The sequence below is a fragment of the Hypomesus transpacificus genome, unplaced genomic scaffold (assembly GCF_021917145.1).
Source record: "Hypomesus transpacificus isolate Combined female unplaced genomic scaffold, fHypTra1 scaffold_288, whole genome shotgun sequence".
NCBI lineage: Eukaryota > Metazoa > Chordata > Actinopteri > Osmeriformes > Osmeridae > Hypomesus > Hypomesus transpacificus.
The window spans coordinates 50506-69118 of record NW_025813815.1 but is presented as its reverse complement, the minus strand read 5'-3'; the positions used below and the strand labels follow the sequence as shown (position 1 = coordinate 69118).

The 18613-nt window shown below is 50.9% G+C and overlaps 1 protein-coding gene across 3 annotated transcripts; it reads right to left on the bottom strand.

Moving 5' to 3' along the window:
• Window positions 1–2653: 2653 nt before the first annotated feature.
• On the bottom strand, window positions 2654–18079 carry igsf10 (immunoglobulin superfamily, member 10). Of its 3 annotated transcripts, XM_047015244.1 has the most exons (11): window positions 17920–18079; window positions 16971–17245; window positions 16447–16576; window positions 14896–15286; window positions 13413–14195; window positions 11332–13218; window positions 10288–11190; window positions 9496–10164; window positions 8139–9042; window positions 5912–6278; window positions 2654–5361 (listed from the first exon to the last, which is right to left on the bottom strand). In XM_047015244.1, exons 2-11 carry the CDS (start codon window positions 17165–17167, stop codon window positions 3811–3813), a joined length of 7782 nt encoding a protein of 2593 aa, XP_046871200.1. In that variant the 5' UTR covers window positions 17168–17245; window positions 17920–18079; the 3' UTR covers window positions 2654–3810. The 3 variants fall into 3 exon arrangements, with proteins under 3 accessions (XP_046871200.1, XP_046871198.1, XP_046871199.1); XM_047015242.1 differs by lacking the exons at window positions 9496–10164; window positions 10288–11190; window positions 11332–13218; ... (3 more) ...; window positions 16971–17245; window positions 17920–18079 and adding an exon at window positions 9419–9426; XM_047015243.1 differs by lacking the exons at window positions 9496–10164; window positions 10288–11190; window positions 11332–13218; ... (3 more) ...; window positions 16971–17245; window positions 17920–18079 and adding an exon at window positions 9259–9272.
• Window positions 18080–18613: the final 534 nt, after the last annotated feature.

Below are 18613 nucleotides of genomic sequence, written 5' to 3'. Positions count from 1 at the left end.
TTCGTCCAGGGTTCAGCTCATCAATCACCCAGGCCCTGCAGGCATCACCCAGCCCCTGCAGGCTGCTCTGCAGGTTGCTCTGCAGGCTTCTCCAGGGACCAGGATGGAAAACAAACAGACGTGGGATCATACAGGAGGGCTGCCGTGAGGAGGGGGAGCATGGGCCAGGCTGCCCTGCCTTTGGTGTACCGGGCCTGGGGTGTAGATCTCCCGATGAGGCCCCTGCCCTGGAGACTGGTAGGTTGAAAGTGCAAATAAACTCCTAAATAAAAGTTTGGAAACGTTATTTCGGTCGATTATTCCTCCCCTTCAATAATACCAATTGGTATTGTATTTTATATAGTTGGAAAGCCTGATTAGTCACCTTCACAACGAGGTACAACTTGTAGGATCGTGCATTCATCGAATGAGCAACACAGCTAACTGTTTGGGTAGCGGCCCAAAAAAATGAGCCAAAATCCCCTGCAATATTCTTCTGTTAGTGTTTACTCTCATTTTGAGTTGCTTGGTGGATTGGATGATCGCAATCTCCCACAGTAATATGGAAAAAACAACACATATTGGCAATTTTTACACTGTCAGGGACCTCAGTAGCGTGTGGAAGATCCATACGCAGCCACACGAGCTTGGCACCTCCTCCTCATGCTGGTCACCAGCCTGGTCACAAACTGCTGTGGGATGGCATCCCATTCCTCAACCAGGATTTGTTGCAAGTCAGCCAACATGTTTGCGTTGGTCACTCTGGCACATACAGCACGCCCAAGCTGATCCCACTTGAAGCTCAAAACGAGAATGAATATCAACAGAGGAATATTGCAGGGGATTTTGGCAAATTATTTTGGGCCGCTACCCACACGGTTAGCCGTGTTGCTCATTCCACGAATACACGATCCTTACAAGTTGTACCTCGTTGTGAAGGTGACTAATCAGGCTTTCCAACGATATAAAATACAATACCAATTGGTATTATTAAAGGGGAGGATTAATCGACGGAAATAATGTTTCAGAACTTTTTTGAGGAGTTTATGTTAGAATCATGGATTTTTCTTTACATTTACATTTAGTCATTTAGCAGACGCTCTTATCCAGAGCGACTTACAGTAAGTACAGGGACAATCCCCCCGAGACAAGTAGGGTGAAGTGCCTTGACCAAGGACACAACATCATTTGACACAGCGGGGAATCAATCCGGTAACCTTCTGAGTACTAGCCCGACTCCCTCACCGCTCAGCCATCTGACTCCCTTTTTAATGAATTATTTAAAAGCAAATACATAAAATGAAATGTGACTTACATAACAATGAATCTTTCTTACAGTGGGCACACACGCACACACACACACATACAAACACACACTCATATACATTCTTGCCTGGTTGTAAATTAAAATTTTTAAGTATTTATTTGACAGGCCCTTTTCACTGTGGCAATCAGGGACACGAGGGTAGAGGGATGAGGATGAGAAAATCCCATGTTTAGGTTTGAGCCGCCACTGGAAGATTAACTCCTTCAGCTCTCACAACTACAACCCCAAACTGAAACAACATACAAACCCAGATCATCCTCAGGTCAAGGTCTCCATGAATAATCAGTCACATACAACTGTTTGCTTTGTTCTGGGCGCCATTTTGCCATACTGGTTAATTGCGTGTGATTTGTCTTCCCTCGTTCCCATGACAGCGGTTTCTCCTAACCCGGGCCCATGGCCCACATCTTTATAGAAGAGAATTCCTCTCCTTCTCCTTCCTGTCTGGGCCATATGGCACCACTCTGGACTAAGTCCTGTCTACAAAGTGAAGACAAAAAATTATAATACATGTATATATACATGTATATATATATAGATCTGTTGGGGAACAACCAACTCCCAAGTGACCACTAGTGTCGCTTGGTCTCACTGCTCAGGACTGAGTCCTGAGTTGTAAGAAAATACAGAAATATTAAATATACATTTTCATGTATTTATATAATGTTGTCAGTTGAAATTTGAGCCGCCTAGTCCGCCTGATGATTGTTTTGGACAGACAGCGTTGTCATGATGATGGAAGGTCACATTTAAGTCAACAGGAGCAACAAGGTTCTTTTCCTGCGTATTCTAGATGAGCGTCATTAAAACGAGACCCTAAATAGTTGCAATTTACTCTCAAAATTGTTTCCAGTTGTTGGCTTCTTCTTTACAGATGGAATATTCCTGTTAAGACGTAAGCTGGTTTGGAATGATTGTTCTTAATGTAGGAGACTTGCTGGAGTGTGTGTGTGTGTGTGTGTGTGTGTGTGTGTGTGTGTGTGTGTGTGTGTGTGTGTGTGTGCGTGCGTGCGTGTGTGAGAGAGCGAGTGTGTGTGAGTGTGTGTGTCAGAGTGCTTGAGTGTGTGTGGTCTCTGCTCCAACTCATCATTCTGTCACCCTGGCAACATAAGCAACCTGACCTCTCCACCTCCAGCCCAACCAGTGTTCACCTCTGCCTTCTGTTCTTCCCCTGCTCCCTCCTCTCCAGTCTGACCTCTGGTCCTCCCCTGCTCCCTCCTCTCCATTCTGACCCAAACAAGCCTGAACACAAACAGCTCGACTCCTTAGGGATTCTGCAGATTTATATTTTCAAAACACAAAGAAAAAAGCTACATGCAGAATTCAAAGACATGACACAAATTCCACTGTGTTTAATTTATTTTCCTGGGTATCACAAATTGCATATATACATTTCCGTAAAGTAAATATTTTCTACAAAATATATTATTAAATGAAGGGGATACTGAGTAGTTGTATGAAGTCTGAACATGAACAGTGTCAAATGAACACCCATGCCAGTGAGAATACATACCAAGAGAAAGGCAGGACATTCAGTTTATCATGGTGAAGAAAGAAAAAAAGCAATTACCAGACAGAGTTCATTGCAGAAAAACCAAATAAAGAAATGTGAAGACACTGCATACTGGTCCAGTGTAAAATTGATGCTAATATTTATATTGTGTCTTTTACTATTCAAGCTCTGTTCATATGTAAAGGAAAGTTTGATTTCTGACGGAGAGAAAAATTGCTTTCTCCTTCTATGAACGTGTCTATTGTCCCTGTTTCACTGCAGCGGTTTCGGTCACAAAACCTTGAGTCACGAGACGTAAACATGCCGAGTCTGTGGGGGTGGAATCCCCCAGAGAGCGCCTCTCTTTCTCCCTCTCACTTCTTCGTGGGCTGTAATTTCATCCGTGTTTGCAGCAGTGTCTGGAAGAAAACGCGAGGTAACTTGGCCGTCCGGCCCTCCTCTTAATAAACAGTCCAAATGAAAACCACTCGGAGATTTCCAGACCCCTGACTTCCACCTTATGACAAGAATAACACCTCTCTCCTTCCCAGAGTTCCTGGCAGAGAACAGGGCCTTCTCTGTACAGCTTCTCCTCCGCCTCTTCCCTCGTGCCTTTGTTCATTCCTTTCGTTCGCCGGGAGAGTAGAAGCGATCCAGTCCAACTGTTCCACAAGCTCTGATCTTCACAGATCCACACACGGAAAACAAGTTCACTCTGGTGACATAGTGTATAATACAGGAGGCGCTGAAAGATAAGCACTGGAGCAGGTTCTTGACTGTTCATAGTTTTTATACTGGCGTATCCATACTGGCGTATCCACACTCCTAATCCACACTCTATATCCACCCTCCTAATCCACACTCTATATCCACCCTCCTAATCCACACTCTATATACACACTATATATCCACACTCATTATCCATACTCCTTTCTCCACACTCCTTTCTCCACACTCCTCATCTACACGCATGATCCATACTTTGTATCCACCCTCCTCCTCAGCCTGTCTCTCACAGCACCCTCAGGTATGTGACCCGTGTGTCTGAGCCCAGGTGATTCTTGGCCAGGCACTTGTAGGTGCCGGAGTCTGAGGGGGTGGGCCTCTGGATGATGAGGGTTCCCTGGGGGTGTAGCAGCTCGCTGCCCCGCGGACGCCCCTGGCTCGCGGCCGACAGCACCGACTGATCAGGAAGCTCCCAGGACACCTCCGGCTTGGGAATCCCAATGGCGGCGCAGATGAGCTGGACAGGCACCCCAACCGCCCCCCTTACGGTGGGGGGAGGGCCCGTGGTGATGCGGGGCGGGTAGGCGATGATGATGACCGGGACGGTGAGGACAGCCTCACCGGCTTCGTTCCTCGCTCGGCAGACGTAGTTCCCCCGGTCGTGGAGGGTGGTGTCCTTCACCACCAGGGTGCCGTTCTCCATCAGCTGGTGCCGGCCCTGGACCTGCGGCCGGGCCAGAGTGTGGCCTCCTGGGACCGTCCACAAGATGCTGGGCCTGGGACTGCCGTCTGCCAGACAGTGCAGGAAGAGGGGATCCCCGGACACGCTGCGGATGATTCCCCGGGGGCGGGTGAGGATGTACGGCTTCTGGCCCACCTCCAGGACAATCAGCTTCTCAATGTAGCCCATGGAGTTCTTGGCGGAGCAACGATACTTCCCAGCATCCTCCTTGCTGGGGTTGTAGATGACGAAAGTGCCGTCGTTGCCCTGACGATGCCGCGGGCCGCGTTCGGGGCCGGGGGCGAAGCGGCTTCCGTTGGGCAGCAGCCAGGTGATCTCCGGGGCAGGGTGTCCGTCGGCGGAGCAGTTGAGCACGGTGGCTTTCCCCGTGCGGGTCACAACGCGCTCGTTGAAGGGGTTCTTGAAGATGGGCCGTCTGAGCGAGGTTGTGACCTCCAGCTGCACTGCCATCACTGCCTCCCCACCATCATTCCTCGCCATGCAGATGAACTCCGCCGTGTCTGTCGGACGCACGTTCCGGAACTCCAGCGTCCCATTGGGGTGCACGACGATCCTGCTGCCATAGTAGGGAGCCGTGAGGAAGATGTTGTCCGGCATGATCCAGGTGATCTTTGGAGGCGGCTCTCCCTCGGCTTTGCAGTCGATTAGCTTCCTGGAGTATTTGGCGGCGGTGTCCTTCACCACCGTCCTGTTCCGGTAGTATCCGTTAATCACCGGAGGGTTTCCGTCAACGTCCAGCTTATACACCTTGCTGTCGTCCCCGGCTGTGTTGCGGGCCATACACACGTACTCGCCAGCGTCCACCGGCTTGACGTCTCTGATGTCCAGCGAGCCGTTCACATGCATGAGGTAGCGCTCGTTGGAGGCTGCGATCATGTCGTTGTTCGGCAGCATCCACAGGATCTTGGGTTTGGGCTCGCCGGCCGCCTCGCAGTCGAAGCGAATGTTGTCCCCGGGCACCACCTTGGCGTAGGTCCTGATGGGTGTGCGTATCCGCGGGGAGGCCGTGAGCACGGTGATGTGGACCAGCATCTCGTCCTTCCCCAGACGGTTCTCGGCGTAGCAGGTGTAGTCGCCCTCCTCCGAGATGCCCACCTGAAAGGGAAGTACAAGTTACTGACTGGAAGCTGTTAGCAACAGACAGGAAGTAAGCTGTCACTGACAGGAAGCTGCTTGGTGAAAACAAGGTTAGAAAAAAACGTTTGGAAAGGTAGAAAGATATGTATTTTTTTTTTACGTAAAAAAACATGTTTCTGAAAGATCAATTTTTTTGGGGGGGGGGGGGGGGGAGGGAGGTGGACTTTTTTGGGGGACTTTGGAAAGGTTGAAAAAATATGTTTGAATAAAAAGTTTGAAAAAAAAAGTTTGGAAAGGTTGATTATTTGGGGGGGGGATACACACTCACACATTCATGCACACACACACAAACACCTTGGAACATACACGCACTTCACCCTATCAGACAGGAATAATTAAAGGGATTCAACACTCTTACACGCCTGCCCTAACTCCCTCTTTCAGTTAAAATTTTCTTTGAAAAAAATGTTTTCTCAAAAACTATAGATGAATTTGGAGGGAGGGAGGAGTGTAAGGTTTCTAGCATGACTTCCTGACTCCCCTGGTCTAGCTGCCTTCCCTGACTCACCTGGTTCAGGTAGAGAGTCCCGTTATCAAACAGGATGAAGCGCTTTGAGCGCCCTCCTCTCCCGCTGCTGTCGGACTGCAGGGCGCTGTTGACCAGTGTGCCGTCGGGGAGCCCCCAGGAGATCTCTGGCTCTGGTGCTCCGGAAGCCTTGCAGTCCACCCTCAGGTCGTTCCCATACGGCACCTGCTTCTTGCCGTACACCTTGGGCTCGATCCTGGCAGGCTTCATGGCCACATAGACCTTCATCAGCTGGAAGTCGTCCCCCATGGCGTTGCGGGCCACGCACAGGTAGTCTCCGGAGTCCTTGTCGTTGACAGTGTTGATGATCAGGGTGCCGTTGTCCAGGACCTGGATCCTGCTACCCATTCTGGGGAACGAGAAAAGGAAACCATGCAATCATTCTTATGAAAGCAACAAACCACAACCACACAAAAAAGGAATGAGTCTGCGGTTCTCGTTAACTCTGTATTCTTAACCAGCGCAGTGCTTTTCTTAAACAATCATCAGCATTTTGTTCTGTGGAGCTGTGCCATGTGTAGAACTGAAACCGGGGAACAAACTTTCTGTTTTGATTTAACATTCTGCTGAGTCAGCAGCCGTCATGTCATCACATGTAGCCTGTGAAATGAGTTTTCCTCATGTAGAGCTCATGTGAAGACGCTTTGTGCTTCTCTTCATGTCCACGAAGCACAGAGGGAGTGTGTCACTCTGTCTCAACCTGTCAGCCTCAGAGCACATCAACAGCAGCATGGATCATCTGCGGCTGTCTCGCATCAAGGCCACCAGCATCTCATTATAAGGCTTACTGTGGAACTCTCACACTCACCCCTGAATGAGTTGTTACTGTAATAAAAACAGATTTGAAATGTCGCCATCTTGTTTCTTGGGCAAATGCAATGTTTCATGTTCTGGCTTGTTGAGAATCATTAGTAAGTGAGAAGAGATGGAGTGAGAAGAGTTGGCCAGGAAACCTGTACTACTTTTCACTGTGAGCTCTGACTCGTCATTAAAATACAGCATGTGCTAGGATGTCATCTGGAGTTTGTTGGAATGTTTGAATCCACAGGGTTATCACAGTTCATTGACATGCAGCCTGTTGATTTGCTGGAAAAGCATCTGCTTAAAGCTAATACCAGGCGCTCTCTGAATGACAATCACAAGGGGAGATTTACATTAGACTGTTTCTAAAAGCCATTGTTGAATCTTGTACGCAATACTGAAATTAATGAACGGAAATACATTTTTCAGAATAAAAAGCAGATTGAAAATGTCTTCTAAAGTATTCTGTATAGGCATAATGATGGTAATAACTGGAATATCCACAACGATGGACCTAAAATCAACAGTTAGGATTGTAAACTAACAGAAATTCATCAAAAAGAAGAAAAAAAGTTCCATCCTTCACAACAACCCCCAGTGTTTAGGTTGTTAAGTTTTAAAGATCCAGTTTCTATTCCAATGGCTGCTTTAATCACCCTAAGCCTGCTTCCATTGGGATCCAATCTGATTTGATTGAGCGCTAAATCTGTGAATTCAAGGAGCACCGTATCTCATTGTGCCCCCTCCGATTTGGAGAGCAGGGCTTTGACTAATCCTAAGATATAAAAACTAACACCATTATCCCGTACCTCAGGGAATCACCAACAGGGCAGGAAACAGAAAATGAGGGAAAATAGAAACTTGAAACCCAAACTTCACTATGAAAACTGGGATACTTCTGCGGTTTAAATAATGGTGCAGTTATCCCAAGAGATCCCAAGATATATTTCCACGCAATGTGTTCAGTTTATGCCAGAGAGATTGAGTGCAATTCAAAGAAGGGTTTTGTTTTTAAAGTCTCTCTGTCTCCATTCCAGGTTTCTCAACTCTATGTTCCTGTTAAACTGTGTCCCCATGGCCTAAACAGAGACTGGGCCCAGCCTGCTCAGAAGAAGCAGAGATCCCTCTGGAGACACAACCTCAGCTATTTGAGGGCTGCTCACCATTAATACACCACAGTCCTGAGCTAATACTTTACACATGGTTTCCTGTGTGTGTTTTTGGTGAATGTGTTTTTGTCTGGTACCCTACATGTGTGATTGAGTGTCGGGTAACTGTATGACAGTGTGTGTGTATGTGTGTGTCTGGGACAGTAAGTCTGTGAGTGTGTGTGCCGTGTCATGCACAGTGAGTGTGTGTGTTATATACGGTAAATATGTGAGTGTGTGTATGCCGTGTGTCTCAGTACCTGTGCTTCTGTTGCACCACAGCCTTGGAGGGCAGTCTCCAGATGATGGAGGGTTTGGGGTCCCCGCTGGCCAAGCAGTTCATCCTCAGCTGGTCTCCGTACTCCAGCTCCGTCCTGCGCCGCGACGCCTCCACGATACGGGGCGCCGCCTCCCTCTCCTCTATCGCCAGGGTAACCACGCGACGTTCCGAGCCCGTGGAGCTGGTGGCGATGCACTCGTACGTCCCGCCGTCCGTGACCGCCACGTCCTCCAATAGGAGGGTCCCGTTTAGGAACACAGACACCCTGGGGTCAGGAGATGTCCTTCGGGGGCGGACCACAGAGCCGTCAAACAGCACCCAGTGCACCGTGGGCTGAGGGCTGCCCTGGCCGGTGCAGGCCAGCCACAGGTCCTGGCCCGCCTCTGCCTTCACCTGCTGCCGCTTGTCCTCCAGGATGCCAGGGGGCGCTGCCACCACCTGCAGTCTGACCGTGGCCGTGTCTGCCCCTGCCGGGTTGCTCGCGATGCACTTGTAGTGACCCCGATCGTAGACGGTCACATGCTGGATGACCAGGGTGCCGTCAGGGGTCACCCACACCCGGTCTTGGTTAGAGTGGTGACCTCTGACCTGCGTGCGGTTAGCGAGGATCCAGGACACCAGCGGAGAGGGCCGACCCTCGGCCTTGCACGTCATCTCCACCTTCCCCCCCGAGTGGGACTGGATCTCCCTCAAGTGGGGATCCAGGATACGTGAGGGGTAGGCCACCACCGACAGCATGACCAGGAGCTTGGCGGAGCCCTGGGGGTTCTCCGCCAAGCACAGGTACTGACCGCGGTCCTTGATGTTGGCGTTCTGGATGGACAGGGTGCCATTCTTGAACACTTCAAACTTTCCCATCCGCCCTGTGATTGTTATAGTGCTCCCTGTCAGAGACAGAGAGACAGAGAGAGAGAGAGAGAGAGAGAGAGACAGAGAGAGAGAGAGAGACAGAGAGAGAGAGACAGAGAGAGAGACAGGGAACAGAGAAACATACATTGACAGAAATTCATAGATATAAACAAACTATTAGATACCATTTATGCATTCTTTTTTTCAAGATACATTTTCAGTCAGGCCCCAGCAACGTGTCTCCTCCCTACCTGTGCTTGAGGAGAACCTCTCCTACCTGTGCTTGAGGACGATCTCTCTCTACCTGTGCTTGAGGAGAACCTCTCCTACCTGTGCTTGAGGACGATCTCTCTCTACCTGTGCTTGAGGACGATCTCTCTCTACCTGTGCTTGAGGACGATCTCTCTCTACCTGTGCTTGAGGAGAACCTCTCCTACCTGTGCTTGAGGACGCTCTCCCTACCTGTGCTTGAGGACAACCTCTCCTACCTGTGCTTGAGGAGAACCTCTTCCAGCTGATGGATGGCTCAGGGTTGCCTGTCGTCTCACAGGGCAGGAAGGCGTTGGAGTTGGAGAGGACGGTGTAACTGGCAGCGTTGCCCCCCACTATCCTGGGCTTGCTGAGCAGGCTGTCCGTGGAAGGCTCGAAGCCCACGATGTTAGACGTGGTGGTGTCGTATCCAGTGATGTGGTTGTAGGCCTTGGAGATGGCGTTGTCTATGTCCTGCCTGCTGTAGGGTCCCTGGGTGCTGCTGTGGCCCTGCTCAGCTGTCAGGACCGTCAGGGTGTCAAAGGTCAGGGTCTTTTCTTCTTGTCCTCTTGGTCTAATGGACATGGTGGGCCTGGGTCTTTGGGTCAGGGTCCTCTGTGTGGGCCGGCCGCCCTCTCTGCCTGGGGGTGGCCTGGCGTTGCTGTTCCCCCTGATGGTGTTGCTGTACGTTCTGGTGGTGGTGTAGGGCCTGTATGGGGTGGTGGGGTGGGGCGTAGTAGAGGTGGTTGGGAGTCTGGTGTAGGCTGGTGGTCGGCTGGTTGAGGGCTCCCTCCAGTTGTCGTAGTAGGGGTCAGTGGACACGGTCACGGCTGACCGCTCAGCCTCTCTGGAGGGCGTGTACAGGGGCTTGGACAAAGAGACAGTGTGCTGAGGCATTCTAGTGGTGATCTCCATGGTGGTCTCCATGGTGGTTTCCATGGTGGTTTCCATGGTGGTTTCCATGGTGGTTTCCATGGTGGTCTCCATGGTGGTCTCCATGGTAGTCTCCATGGTGGTTTCCATGGTAGTCTCCATGGTGGTTTCCATGGTGGTTTCCATGGTGGTTGCAGCTTCTGTTGTGCTGGTGGGAGCTTTAGTGGTTGTGGTGGACTTCCTGAAAGGCCTCCTACCCCTGAATCCCCTCCTCGTCCACCCTGACCCTCCTCCTTTGGGTCTACGATTACCCCCAAACCGGCGCGAGGGGGACCGCCCCGACACCTCTGATTCCAACCCAGAGGAGGAGGCCTCGTCGGGGGCCTCTCCAGGGGGGGGCTGGGCGGTGGGCGGGGAGGGGATGGTGTGAGTCTCCAGGGAGGTGCTGGCTGAAGGAGTCGTGGTCTTCCAGTGAGAGGGAGGCTTGGATGTGGTCGAATGGAGAGTCTCCGGGTCCGAGGAGAAGGAGTCTTCGTAGTCGTCGCCAGAGGAGGCATCTGGGTTCCCCACACCTCTCCCTGGGGGAGCCGCGGTCACAGGTTCGGACAGGGCATCGACCGTGGGAAGCTCGGTTGTGGATGTGGTCGTTGTTGCGGCCGTTGGTTTGACCGTTCTTGAGCTCCCTGTGGCGGTCGTTGGTCTGACTGGCTTGCGTAACCTGTCCAGTATCTCCTTTTTCCTGTCCCTGCCACCAAACAGCCTGTCCCAGGGTATTCGACCCCGGATCACCTTAGAGACAGCGGTGGTGGTTGTGGTGATTCTGGAGGTCCCGGGCTCATCTGTCATGTAAGGATCTGGTGTGGGGTCGACCTCCGGGGCGTCAGCTGAGGTAATGTAGTCACTGGAGACCTCGAGCCTGGCCTGGGGCTGGTTGGAGGGAAGGTGGGTGGAGGGGGGCTGGGGGGTGGAGGGCTCAGAGTATGGAGAAGTGACAGTGGATGATGTCACCTCCGTCAGGCCACTAGTCTTCCTCTTTCCATCCTCATCACATTCACCACACTCTGAAAGAAAAATACACTTTCATTAAAACTTTTCCCAATTAATTCCCAATTTACTGCGCTGCAAATCACTTCAGACTGGCATGATAACAGAAATCATAAATCAAACATATTCATCCCAGTCACAAACGCCGTTCAGCCTACCTGTAGTGAGCTCCACGCTAAACGGCACCGTTCTGTTGCCTTGCTTCTTCCCGGACGGCTGCTTGAGCTTGTCCAGGAATGATTGGATGTCAGTGATCCTGTTGGGCTTGATGATCCTCCTCCTCCCGGGGCCCCTCCTGCGGCCCCCTCCCTGAGCCCCCTTCTTGGGGGGGATGATGTGTATCTGCTGGCGGGAGATGATGGTGGACCCGGCTGGCAGGCGTGGGGACTTGATTCTCTGGGTGGTGTGGAAGGTGATCTCATCCTGCTGCCTCTCGGTGGTCGTTACGGCCGTGAAGGTGGTCTGGCTGTCGGGGTCCGTCGACGAGTGGACAATGGGGTCCGAGGGGAGCCCAGGGCCGTCCATCATGGGGGTGACGTTGGGGTCAGTGAGGAAGGTCAGGATGGTTCCGCTGCCGGAGATGGAGGTGGAGGTTTCGGGGTCAGTGTGGGGGCCTCCTGAGAACAGGAGCTGGGTGATGTCGGAGGTGTTGGTCACGGTGAGGCGGAGGGTGACGGGGCGCTTGCTGCTCGTATTCCTCTCCAGAGCATAGCTCTCGCTGGCTTCTCTGTGGTGTGGACTGGTGGCATGTGAAGTGACTGCATCATTCACACTCCTTGTGGCATCCCCCGGTGGAAGGGTAAATGTAGACTTGATGGGTGTGGCATCAGACTGAGTTTGCGACTCTGTTGTCTGAGTGTATGCGGTGTCCGTTGACGTGGTAAAGCTCGGCTGATGGCTGTCTGGATCCCTGAATGTTGCCGTGACACTGGTTTGACTGTTTTCTGTGTCTGGCGTAACATGATTCTGACTGCTCTCTGTGGTTGCCATGGATTCAGTCTGACTGTAGAATTGCTGTGTGCTCACAGCCTCGGTCGATGTTGCTATGGTGCTATCGTGAGTGTTTTCCATAGTTGGCTTGATGGTTCTGAGTGGCATAACAGGCTCTCCCTGAAGTAGACCCTCCGCAGAGCCTTCCTCCCCGTCCCCAGACATCCCAGGGTCGGACTCATTTCCATCCCTGTCAGTCTTGGCCAGGGTTCCACTTTGGGCCTTTTTCATGAACTCCGCAAACATCCGGGGGTCCACTTTCCTGGAGGTTTTGTCAAAGACCCTCCTGTAGCTCCCAGTCCGCCTGCTGCTGCCGGAACCTTTCCTCCGTCCTCCCATTCTGCCCCCAGACTCCCTGCCGTGGGACCTGTGTCTGGGATAGGGCCGATCTGAGGTGAGAGTCCTGGACTCCTGACTGGTCCTGTCAGAGGGCGTCTCACTGAGAGACATGCCAGCCTCCTCCTGCACACTGGGATCAACCTCCACCCCAGAGCCCTCCCCGTCCCCCTCCGCCCCTTCATGCAATTCCTGACCCGTCACGGTGACCTGCGACACCAGCAGGTCCGCTCCCAGGTGATTGGCTGCCAAGCACCTGTAGAACCCTCGGTCCTGGCCAGTCAGCTGCTGGATCCCCAGGGTTCCGTTTTCGTACAGCTTCCGGTTCTTGTGGGACTTATCAAGCACCGTGTTGTCGGGTAGAACCCACTGGATGGAGGCCTCGGGGCTTCCTGAGGACCCGCAGTCCAGAACCAGGCCTTGACCCAGCGGCCGTGCAAGCTGAGCCCCGTTCACCTCTGCCTCCTCCACGTCAGACGACAGCACCGTGACCCGGAAGCTGAGCATGTCGGCGTCCAGGTAGTTGGTGGCGATGCAGCGGTAGAGGCCGGAGTCTGAGACGTCCGCCCCACGGAGGATGAGCCTCCCGTCGGCCGTGATCACCACGCGGTGGTCCTCGCTGGTGTAAGGCGCCCGCACCTTGGTGCCGTCCGCCAGGATCCACTCCACTGAGGGCCTGGGCTCCCCCAGGGTCACACACTTCAGCTCCACAATGCCCCCTGGAGACACAACAGCATTCACGGTTTTGTTTTGTTCAATTAGCTTTACGGTTTTATCCAAATTGACATACAAATATTAAGTATTAAGTAAAAAAATAGCATGTATGCAACAGCAAGGAGACTTTCCGGTAGAGACTTGAACGACAAGGTAAAATCTGTCTTCTAAACAGAGACACTTAAAAACCAAAACAAACCTATGAGGACAGCGTGTTCCGTCTTGGTCAGGTTGTCTCGCCTGATCATGGTCCAGCTGTAGCGATCCTTCTTTGGGGGTCCGCTCTCCACCCTCAGGTTGACCACTGACTGGTACTTTATATGCAGGGTGGAGAATGTGGTTGTGCTGCGGTCCAGCTGAAAGCTGACCTCTCCTTGCATCAGCCAGGCTGGAGAAGCCTTGACCTCAGCCTCAACGTCAGTATGGATGTCCTCGCCTCCCTGGTCGGGCCTCACCTGGTCGGGCCTCACCTGCCTGTAGCGGTACACCATCTCCGGGCTCCTGGCCAGCATCAGGCCCCGCTCCAGCCTCAAGGCCGTGTCACTGTAGGTGGCCAGGATGCGCCACAGAGGCTGAATGTGTTCATGATCGATGTTGCAGACCAGATATGTGGAGATGCTAGCAGTTAGCATGGTGACATTAGCCTCTCCCTCCTCCTCCATGGTCAAAGCCAGGTCCTCCATGGCTGAGGGCCTCTGGACGGTGCAGGACAGGCTGGCGTCGTTCTGGAACTGGTCTGTCAGGTTCATATGGAGGGACCCGATGGGGGCGATGAAGTCCCGTGAGGAGACAAAGTTGTAGTCGCCCTCCTCCAGGGTGAAGTTGCTCAGCTTCAGATGGGACTGAATCCAGGGCTTGGAGCAGGAGAAGGCCTCGCTGGGGAGCTGGGCCATGACTCTGCCCTGGGAGGGGGTCGGGGTGTCACAGAGAGGGCAGAGCTGGCCCCGGGGGTATTTCCTGTCCCGTTTGCATTTCAGCACACCTGGGGAAACATTCAAGACATGATGTCTGAGAGAGAGGGAGCAGAGGAAACTACAGAGAGGGAGGGCGAGGGAGGGAGGGAGATTGAGATGATCCTTCAAACAAGTCGAGCCCTGTCTTCACTCAGGATTTATCTGTCGTTTTTGGACAGGCATGCATTTCCTGCTGGACTCCTTCCCACGCAACATTAGCTTACAGACAAATAGAGTTTTGTGTTGAGTAAGATGCTAGTGGTGAGGTAGAGGCATCTTCATTCCATGCGTGTGGAGATTCCACCCAGTGAGGCACGTTGCCAGTAAACCTGCCAACGTGCCTGTGCCCGGTCGTATAAAACATCTAAAGGACTTTACACGAGGGAGGAATCCTTCATGCCTATCCTGGAACACAGTATGACTCAAAGCTTTCCATTCCTCCACAGGTTTGGGGAGAGGGAACATCCTGATGCTAAGCAAAGGCAATCCCCTGTAATCATGTCAGGTCGGCTAACTCTCCCATCCTGTTGCTGGCAGTTGCTCAACTTACGGGAGTTCAATCCTGTTCTTGGAGAGACAACTTCCTTTAGGTTTTGTTGATAAATACTAACTTCTATTTCCTGTGTAACTACAATGTTATTGCTATAGCTATGTAGTTATGTGGTTGTTATAATCATCTTCATGCAAAGTATTTCTCAACGTAAAATGGAACCAAACGTGTTCCCTCACCTGCGTTCCTCTGCACCCAGACGGGGAACCATTCCATACGGCAGTCACATGACCATGGGTTGCCATGGAGAAAGACGTTCTCCAACTGAGCGCATCCGGAGAACACGTCGGCAGGGAGGCTGGAGAGCGCGTTGTCCGAGAGGTGGATGTTCCTGACGGAGGACACCTTGAACACCTGGCTGTGTCTCAGGGTCACAAAGGTGTCAGGGTGGAGCTGCTGGAGGAGGTTCCCCTCCAGGTGAACCAGCTGCAGTGCGGTCAGGCCGTAGAAGGCCTCGGGGTGGAGGAACTCGATGCGGTTGTGATCCATGTGGAGTCTGATCAGGCTCTGCAGGCCTCTGAACGTCTCCTTGCGTATCTCCTTTACCTGGTTGTAGCTCATCTTCAGGACCTGAGAGACGTGAAAGAGGAATCACAGTCACAACAGAAGAGGTTTGTCTGAGGAGAGAGAGCGAGAGAGAGCGAGGTAGAGCGAGGGAGAGCGAGGGAGAGAGAGGGAGAGCGAGGGAGAGAGAGGGAGAGCGAGGGAGGGAGAGCAAAGGAGAGAAAGGGAGAGAGAAGGAGAGAGAAGGAAAGAGATTGAGAACGAGGGAGAGCGAGGGAGAGAGAGGGGTTTTCATTAACGGCCTCTAGGATTTAAGAGGAAAAACAAACCTCATTTTCAGCTCAAATTGGTTTCTGGTCAAAAATTGAGGGTGAAGGATTTTTTTTAATAATTATACATTTGAAGCTCCCTCAAACGCTTGAGGTGGTACATGAACACAAACCTGTTCTCACTCACGACCTACACTCATTAGTCACAAATTCCTGTAAAGGTTTTTGAGGAGAAAAAAGAGTTGGGATTTACAACCAAATGTTCTTTGACTCAAACATATATCTTTGTGTGTGTATACGTGGCCCATAAAGCTGATGCTGATTTTGATTCAAACAAGGCATGCTGAGTTTAGCCATGTGTGAGTAATGATCGTAGGGGTATAACAAAAAAATAAAGGTTTTGGAGTTCAGTTACACTTTAAAGAAGAGATTTATGGGTCACAGTTAACACCCTTGGAGTGAAAGTGTGTCGCTAACGACGGTGTTTCAGTCAGGCCCGTCACTGCTGAGAGACATTTCTCCTGTAACGTCTGTCTGGAAACATGGCTAGGGTTGAGCGGAGGGGAGCCATCTGGGAGTGCTTCATATATCAGATGTTGTGAAAAGTACAAAGCTGGTCTACGCAAAAGTGTTGTAAAGAAACGCTGTCCAAGTTTTTTCTTTTTCTTATGAATTTCCCCAACTGTCTTCAGAGCCTACAACTGTCTTTGAAGAGAAAAGCATGTACATGCATTAGCACCGTGAACAACCCCATGCAGTGAATGAGCTCATCTTCACAGTTTCCTAGATGGATTTCTGTGACGTTCTCTAACAACATTCACACCTTGGCACCCCAAGCCTGGAGACAATTCTCTCTCCGCAAGGAACCTTTCACATGCTCCACGGCGAGAGGAGAGGATGATTCACCTTGGCGGATGATCGGAGGATGGTTTGGTCATGTCTGGGAGGGTTATGTACCTGTAAGGACCGGAGGTCTTGGAAGGCCCTGTCTTGGATGCTGTGGATGGTGTTGCTGTGGAGCATGAGAAGCTCCAGGTGGACCAGCCCAGACAGATCACTCTCTCTCAGCTCAGTTATGCTGTTGTAGCTGCAGACAGGACAGAAACTGTGTCAGAGCTCATCACTCTACTCACTGAGACTGCAGGGGAAAGTCTTTTCATTCCTCATGGAGATGAAAATAGAGAGGGGGGGGGGGAGAGAGAGTGAGGAGGAGAGGGGGTGGGGGTGGGGGGTGGGCATGAGTTTTAGAGAGTGTGCGTGTGTTTGAGAAAGAGTGTGTGTGTGTGTCTGTGAGAGGGAGAGAGGGAGGGAGGGAAGGAAAGAGAATGAGAGGGGGACCATGAGTTTGAGAGAGAGAGAGAGAGAGAGAGAGAGAGAGAGAGAGAGAGAGAGAGAGAGAGAGAGAGAGAGAGAGAGAGAAAGAGAGAGAGAGAGACAGAGAGAGAGACAGAGACAGATTAGAGAGAGACTATTTCCCTTACCCTAGGTTAATTCGTTCCACAGCCGGCTGGATCTGGCGCGGTATTGCGGTCAGGTATCTGAAGGTACAATGCACTTCGCTGGGAACGTAACACGCGCATGGTTTCGGGCAGGCGCAACTTCCCGGTAGCAAAGAGGCCAAGACAAACAGAGCGTTCAGCAGCGACCGCCGCAGGTATGAGGAGCCGCCAGCGCTCATTCTGGAGAAGAAAGGCTTCTCACTCGGTTATGGTCGAGGGGGGGCTGCGTCTCTTTTCCTCTCATTAACGAGAACCTGCTGGTAAGAACGACATGGATCAGCAGAGAAGAACGGATGTTTTATACAAACTCAAACCCGATACAAATACTAAAATATTTATCCCATAAATAATTAATTTAATTTCAAAACAAAGCAGGGACTGCCATACGTGGATAACAACTTTAGCCCGATACCCGTCGGAGATCAAATCAATAATATCAGTCCAGTTCAAAGTTATCTTACTTGAACAAAACTAAAAAGTTCCACTTAATTTAAGGCAGGCAACTGAAAAGAAAAACCGAACGAATGCAGGTGAAGCCAGCAGTGTGATTGTGTTAAACTTATCTACTCATAATAACAATTAACCGTGTTTCAGAGATCATCACTGTCCAAGAGCATCTAGATACGCAAAAAATGAAGCAAATATTATTATAGTCTAAAACGTCCTTACATTAGAGTTGTTAACCCGTAACACCATGCAGACTTTGTCAGGTGAAAAGTAAATACATACAGTATTTATTGAAAATTGGAGATGAGAGTTTATGATCATCTTCTCCAATATGATCGTTTATTAACAATTGCTAATTTGATAAAAGCACGTTGCACCAAAGTATCATTAGGCGGTTAAAAAATAACCTACAGATTGTTGTTGGACATTCATTAAGTGAATCTATAAAATTACTAAAGGGTACATTAAGTGAAACTGTCCTTACTGTTCTTCAGTCTCGGGAATAGATTGAAATGCCAATAGTCCATATCTTGGAGAAAAAAACAAAGTGACGGTCGACCAACCACGGAATCAAGAAATAATTAAAAAAGAAAAATATATATACGTTAGGCCTATAGATTCCAAATAATTGCAGTGCCAGTCCATCCACTCCAGGCTGACCAAAGGACAGACCAGTATAAGTAGAGGAGGAGGAGAGCATGAATGGTCTCCTTCCCGCCCTACCGCCCCTTCCCGCCCTACCGCCCCTTATCCTTCCATGCGCTTTGCTCCATGCTGTTTCCAGACTCAGTAAAACACCACTGCCGCGCACAACGTCTGCCGCGCGCAGGAGCGTGCCGCTGATTGAAGTGTTTTTGCTACGAGCCCAGCTGCCGCGCGCACTGATTACAACTGGTAAGGATGCTTATGATGACGTCTATAGGGAGCTAGAAACGAAGGCTAACCGTGTTTATGTCGTGTTTTGCCAGTGGTGCAAGCAGAGGAGAGTGGTGGTAGTGAACAGGAAAAGTATCTCAAGTAAGTTATATCCCCTCCCGCTCCACTTAAATGACATACTTTATTATCATCCATGTACACAGAGGGAAGGGAAGGCCTTTGGATACTATAGTTTAAAAAGTTTCACTATCAGGCTAGCTCCAAATGAACGTGACTATTAAATGGCACCCAATTTACTTATG

What these genes read in the sequence shown, in the direction of transcription:
- igsf10 (XM_047015244.1), bottom strand. Translation starts at nt 17,167, where the DNA reads ATGAGCGCTGGCGGCTCCTCATACCTGCGGCGGTCGCTGCTGAACGCT. An exon ending in AAGACCTCCGGTCCTTACAG is followed by an intron (nt 15,287 to 16,446) that starts GTACATAACCCT and finishes CACGTCTCTCAG; the next exon opens with GTCCTGAAGATGAGCTACAA. An exon ending in CACCATGGAAACCACCATGG is followed by an intron (nt 10,165 to 10,287) that starts AGACTACCATGG and finishes CCACCATGGAGA; the next exon opens with TCACCACTAGAATGCCTCAG.